Raw genomic sequence first — 7284 nt, 5'->3', positions numbered from 1 at the left:
TCAAATCACTTTCAAAGTCATTTGGATCCTTAATCCATAGGAATTTGGTGAAGTCTCGACAGCTTTCATGTAACGCAACGTTTAGGAACGGTTTTTCAATGTCACTTGTCAGGGCTATCGGATTCAGGCGGAATCTTCAGAGCATCCCAACTAGTTCGTTCAAGAGCGCTGGTCCTTTCTCCAGGCATTCATTCAGGCTTGGTTCATGCTTCGATGACTTGGCACTGCAGTCATACACGATACTTATGGGCGTGGTGATTGAATCTTTCTTCACAGATCTGTGCGGTTGATAGTGTCCTGTGGTTACGTCATCATCTCGTACTCGTTCAATGAAGCCTCGTTGATGCTGGTCAGTGATAATGCGGTGGTACACATCCCTCGTGTCATCTGGCAACTTTCGTATCATGTTTCGAGTGCGCTGGTGTGATGCTGCATAGTTTGTTGGCAGAGGGGCATGATCTTCCTTCCAGGGTAACTTGGCAGTGTATCCCTTTTTAGCTCACCTCTTAGCAGAGGTGAGCTTATCCCATACCGTGGCGTCCGTCGTCCGTCGTCGTCGTCGTCGTCGTCGTCGTCGTCGTCGTCGTCGTCGTCGTCGTCCGTCGTCCGTTAGCAGGGCACGTTTCGTAACTGTTAGAGCTATTGAGTTGAAACTTGGTACACATGTACCCTTATGTAATGACACCTTGGAGACCAAGTTTCGGTCCGATTCGTTTCATGGTTTGGCCACCAGGGGGCCAAATGTTAAAAGTGAAAATATGCAATATCTCCCTTAATAGTAGTCGGGAAATTTTGAAAAAAATATGGTAGGTACTTCTAGCAAAGGTGCATCATATATCCTCCGGGTTTTTGATTTGACCTCCTTTTCAAGGTCACAGAGGTCAAATGGTGTAAATTGGCCGTTAGGATGTAACGATGGCACGTTTCTAAACTGCAATGACTATTGATACCAAATTTGGTACACATTTACCCCTTAGTCAGGTGATCTCAGGGACCATAGTTTGGTCCAATATGATTCACCACTTGACCACCAGGGGGCAAAATCTAAAAACCTTAAAAATGTGATTATTCCTTAACTTCTTGCCCGATTGCCAACAATTTGATATCATGGGTACATCTAACCACCATACAGTATATGTCACACAGGTTTTCAATTTGACCTTCTTGTCAAGGTCACAGAGGTCAAATGGCATAAATTGGCCGTCAGGCCGTAACTATGGCACGTTTCTTAACTGCAATGACTATTGATCACAAATTAAGTACACATGTACCCCTTGGTCAGGTGATCTCAGGTACCGAAGTTTGGTGCGATCTGATTTGCCGTTTGGCCTCCAGGGAGGGGGTCAAATCCTAAATTCTTCAAAATGCCATTATTCCTAGTAATGACTTGCCCGATTGGCACCAATTTTATATCATAGGTAGATCTAATTTCAACAACCATTCAATGTGTCACCCGGGTCTTCTTTGATTTGACCTACTTTTCAAGGTCACAGAGGTCGAATGTACTGTAAATTGGCCATTTTGGGGAAATTGTAATTGCTTGGACCTACATCAAACCTAACACTACATGACACAATACCATGCTCTTTATCCATCTTTCCTCCACATGAGGTGAGCACAATGGCCCTGGCCATTTCATCTCCCTTCTCAATGTATTCTTGGAAAGCGGCTAGGCTGTCTTTCTTCGTTGGCTCTTTGGTTTCTGGCAGTGTAATCCCATGTAATTCTAAATCCCAGAAGCGAGTGATGTCATCCTCTTGTTTGGTGTTAGCCATGATGTGAATTGCACGGGCCACTGTAAGGGTTATTTCATAATCGCTAAATACTGAAGGATCCGGTATTGCTGGGCGGATGTGCAAGGGTTACGTTATTGAGATAGGCTAATTTGGAGATGTCCCGTGTGATCAGGTTGCGGATGGGCGTTGAGATATCTGGGACAACAACAGCAGACAACTTGATTGTTTGCTTTGACCTCGTTTTCACCATGAATTCAACAATGTCAAAGTGTCTGGCCTCCGATGAGTCATCACCAAATACGGAAATGTTGATTTCCTCAGTACGCGTTGGTTTCAGCTGCAGTTGGTCCATTAACGCTTTCCTAATGATAGATCTGGTTGCTCCTTTGTCGAATAAAATAATGGCACTCCTAGTTCGGCTAGAAATGACTTCCGAGACATCAGCGACTGCGGTTTTGAGAAGGACTGAACAGGTTTTCGTTTCCTGGTTGGTTGAAGCTAACGTAATATTCTCCGTGGCAGTTTCATTTTCACGCAATTCTTTGGGTGAAGTGCACAGCGATGTGGGATATTTCATGGTTACCAGGAGATTTTCTTACAGGAGTGATAGTGTCGAGGACCAAAGCTCAACGCTCGACACTGGTGGTTTTATTGAGCGATAAAAATTGAACAACTTCAGGTTTTCACCAACATCGTCTTTAATTATAGAATAAAAGCACCTTCACAAGAATCACAGAAGAGCACTTGATGATTAGCAAGAACAAAGAACACCAGATGGCGACAGCATACGTTAACCCACTACTATACTAGACTACATGTACTAGCAATCCTCAACACTCCCCACCTTGGAGAGAGGTATCACTCCAACTTATATTACTAGAGACCTTATAACAACAGCTGTGCCACATTTCTGACAAATTTAACACCTTGATTTAAGAATCATATGCATGTACATAGATGTGAAACATAATATTCCAAAATTACACAGTAAATGAAGCAACATTTCAAAGAAAATCAACTCAGGAGTTCAAATGACTCAACTCTTACATAGCAACTGACGTTCCAAATAACCAGGAACCCAACAAGTAGAAATGTCCTTGCTTTAAACCTGTCTGTAGTACCCAACACAATGAAATTGAAAGACACTCAATTCAAGGAAACATAACTTACTATGCTCATCTTGTCTGCAACTCAACCAAGTCATTCAAGCTTTCTACCTTTCATTTACATACACCAAGTAACTATTCACTAATGCAATGAGAGACAAATTGAATAATGCTGATAATTACCAACTAAGACAAGAATTAACGGATTAAACAACATACACTATTCACACTGTAACTAAACTTATGCAAACCTAAACACAAGTAGAATCAGCAACATGATCTGAAAATTATCAAATACTATATAGTTTCTCTTTTTAACCCACAAACAAGCAACCTTATTTACAAATACATGTAGTTACCATGAACACATGTGTATCCAGACTGAAAAGAACACACTTATATCTTATGAAAATGTTGATTTTAACACTTTACCTACTAAATTGGGAGAGCAACAACATCAAACTACAAGTGGTAAGCACAGTAACCATAAAATGGACTCCAAAAATACAATGTTTTATGTACCTATTGTCCAGAAATTAGCTCTTATGAAATTAAACCTTATGTGTCAGAGTCCGTTTAACAAGAGCAAACAACAAGAGTCAGAAAATTCACTATATGTACGAGTTTGTGGTAAATTACAAATCCAACCTTTTAACTGGTTTGATTGGTCTACCATGGCTAGAGGTACCGGGAAATGACCCAGAAAGTATCCAACCAAAGACCGATTTCTAAACAACTAACCCTTCTACTTGCCGTACACTTTGAGGTATCATGAGTTTCCAATACAAATCAAGCCCAATCAGAATGTCGACCTTGATCTTCTCATTGACAGATGTATTGTCTGCCAATTCCACGTCTGAGCCAAGGAGATTGAGGACTTCACAAGGAACAAGGGGCCTGTGCAAAGGATTGCAGATGACTGGGACCTCAGTAGCACTGACTGAAATGCTCTCACCAGACTTGCCCTGAAGATGAAAATTGTATATGTTACGTAATACCTCCTTACTAGGCTTACCACCCCCAAACACAGCATATGAAATTGGTTCAGCAGTAACCCACTTGGGTTTTACCCTTTTTACAACAGAAGAGGTCATATACGACCTTTGGGAGCCACTATCGAACAGAAGAGTGGCCTCTGTGGAGCCCTGTTCTCCCTGAATCCTAACAGTAGCAGTCTGCAATACTGTATTTACCCTGCTAACACCTGAAACACAAGCAGAATGCATTTGCTGATCAGTGGAACTCAGATTTTACACAATCACTCTTTGCAACAGTTTCCGTCTTGGGTGGCCTTGTTTTACCAGACGAACACAAAATTGAGTGATGCCTGCCCTTACATTTTGAGCACCTAGCTAGGCACCCTTTAGCAAAATGAAACTTGCCCAAGCACCGAAAACACAACTTGCTCGACTGAACCTTGCTATGCCTATCTTCATGAGATAGACGGAGTAAAGTTCGACAGTTCTCAGTTCCATGACTTCTGCCACACACTCCACAGCCGCTTTCCTCGACCACACTCGACTGCAACGCAGAACCAGTAGGTATCACAACGGGCCTTTCCTCGTTTCCAGTGCTGCCAGAGTTCTCACTTTTTCCACTAGGAGGATTTAACACTTTGAATGTTTCCGAGCGTTCTCCTCTGGTTATTTCCTTCTTCAGGAAATCAAGTAAGTATTCTAAGTCTGCCTCCCTGCCCTCTCCTTCCCGTGCCCACTCCATCTGAATGTCATTGGGAAGCCTTGATAAGATGAGAGGGGTCATAAGAAAACCATACTGGACACCGTCAATTCCTAACGTCTCCAATGAACGAATATGAAGCAAAAGGTCGTCTTGGAGCTTCCACAACTGAGAAACCTTGCTACCGCTCTTGGCCTGGCCTTGTCCAGGCATACTTGTTTGTAACAAAGTCTGCACATGCGCAAAGACAACCCGCTCCTTCCTGCCATAACGTTCCTGAAGCAGCTTGCTGGCGACCTCATAGTTATCTTCAGTGACAGCTAAACCTCATATCACATTTTTCGCTTCTCCCTCCAGCAAGGACTGCAGGTAGGAGAACTTGCTAATCTGCGGGATCGTGTCATTCAGATCAACAAGAGCCTCGAACTGATCCCAAAAACACTGCCACTCAGTTATCGTACCACTGAATGTAGGCAATTGGAGTTTTGGAAGACGAACACTTCCCGAATTACCACCGTGACTACTTCCGTGGCTGCTGTAGTTATCGCCAAAATCATCTTCCTTCGACTTCTCTTTCGATTTCCTCGCAATCTCGTCCAACAGCACCATTGCCTCTTGTCGGGCCTTATTTGCATTGCATATGAAATCGAACGCCTCATCTATATCTTTCTCCAACTGATCAGCAGTCAAAGTCAACTCAACCTCAGCCTGCACCTTCTCAAGTGAAAGCAAATGCCTATCGAAGTCATTTACAGCAGCCTCTAATGCCACCTTGTTGGCTGCGCCCACTGCAAATGGTAGACGTGCATCTTTGCATGCTTGCCGTAGTGCTTTAGTAGCACGTGTTAGCCACCCTCGGGATCGGCTCTCGCCTTCGCCCAATCTTTGCCACCGTCCATGTTTCTCTTAGAATCAGGGTTATCTAACCGGTGTATCTGATTCTACAGTTCCTGTACTCCCGGGTTTCGGCACCAAAATGTCGAGGACCAAAGCTCAACGCTCGACACTGGTGGTTTTATTGAGCGATAAAAATTGAGCAACTTCAGGTTTTCACCAACATGGCGGGATCGTCTTTAATTATAGAATAAAAGCACCTTCACAAGAATCACAGAAGAGCACTTGATGATTAGTAAGAACAAAGAACACCAGATGGCGACAGCATACGTTAACCCACTACTATACTAGACTACATGTACTAGCAATCCTCAACAGATAGGTCACTCCCCTGGGATATCCCACAGGAGCCATTTTTTTCACTCAAGTAAGCTCTTGCCGCAGGAGCTATTTTGCACTCCAGTAAGCTCTTGCCGCAGGAGCTATTTTTTCATTCCAGTAAACTCTTGCCGCAGGAGCTATTATGCATGTTGCGGGAGGCATTATATCCCTTGGCTATGATTTAAATAAATAATAGCTATCTTCAGTAATTCATGACTTTTCTTGTATTCTTGATCTTTTCCAACCAAAGGGTCATGTACTGAGACAGGGGGGCAAAGATTGGCGGCCAAATATATCAATGAGAGCCTACAATATGGTAATGGTGGTTCCTCTCTGACAGTGACAGTCTGTGTGGCATAACTATACTCCATGGCATGCTGCTTTTAATCTGGAACAGGAATGAAGGAGACAAGAGAAAATGGATTTGCATCAAAAACTATGTTTATTTTAAACTAAAAATGTAACAGCAGAACAGGAACATAAGAAATGGTTGGTGATGCCATGTTGATCACAGAAAAATGAATACAATCAAAAAAGAATTACCTCTGCACACTACACACCTAACCAGAACAGAGTATATCTAGTATAAAGTATCTCAAACCATTGTCCTTGCTCTTGACTAGTTCAAAGAATGCAATAAAAAAAGAATTACCTCGACACACACTGTCTAACCAGAACAGAGTATATCTAGTATAAAGTATCTTAAACCATTGTCCTTGCTCTTGACTAGTGAAAATATATCTAACCATTGCCTACCTCATACAGGTGGCATCTGATCATGCACTGCAGTCAGTACTATTTGGTTAAACCTACAGCCACGGTATAAAAGGAGGGGGTGTGGGCAAAGTATTTAAATGGCAGCCAGGTAAATTCAAAAACAGAGCTCCTGTATAATTTGTCATGTTTTCATGATTTACTCAGTACTTTTTGCCCTATGTAAAAAATTTCTATGATTCCCTTTTCCGTGAATATCTAATGTATGTGTAACCAAAAAAGGATTTGTAGTAGGATTCCCAATCAGTCAAAAAGAACACTTGTTTGAGAAAAATAGGCAAATTCAAAGATCAGTTAGAAATTTGATTGACAGAATATGTCATGTGACATTATTATTGTTTTCTTGTTGCTTGGATACCATTAGGCATGCTTAGTAAAGAGAGCATGCATAAATATCTATTTCCTACCTAAATCTCTCATTTCCAGTACTAATATCCAAATGTGTATCCAAATCATTCATAGATAAGTTTTTATCCAAAGTCTATATCAAGAAATCCATCATAGAAACATCCACAGAGTTATTATTTATATGAAAAACATGATAATATTCCACAATTCAACAGTAAGTTGTGTCATGTCAGTCGTAATAGAGTGTTAAAACATGTGTAATCCAAATAATATACAGATCAGTTAAATATAGAATTCACCAAATATTCCTAATAAAGTCAGAATTGAGATTTAATCAATAAAAATCGTTACTGCCACCTGTGGCCCATGTATGGTCTCCCAGGAAAATTTGGGTACAATCCTCTGACAAAGTCAATCACGCAATCTGG

The 7284-nt window shown here is 41.7% G+C and overlaps 1 protein-coding gene across 1 annotated transcript; it reads right to left on the bottom strand.

Annotated features, from left to right (window-relative positions):
- Positions 1-4846: 4846 nt before the first annotated feature.
- On the bottom strand, positions 4847-6876 carry LOC135491601 (uncharacterized). The gene is made up of 2 exons (XM_064777573.1): positions 6867-6876; positions 4847-5307 (listed from the first exon to the last, which is right to left on the bottom strand). The coding sequence occupies exons 1-2, from the start codon at positions 6874-6876 to the stop codon at positions 4847-4849; spliced, it is 471 nt and encodes a 156-aa protein (XP_064633643.1).
- Positions 6877-7284: the final 408 nt, after the last annotated feature.

The sequence above is a fragment of the Lineus longissimus genome, chromosome 7 (genome assembly GCF_910592395.1).
Source record: "Lineus longissimus chromosome 7, tnLinLong1.2, whole genome shotgun sequence".
Taxonomy (NCBI): Eukaryota; Metazoa; Nemertea; class Pilidiophora; order Heteronemertea; family Lineidae; genus Lineus; species Lineus longissimus.
Note: the sequence above shows the minus strand (reverse complement) of the source record. Positions and strands in the feature narration are given on the sequence as shown.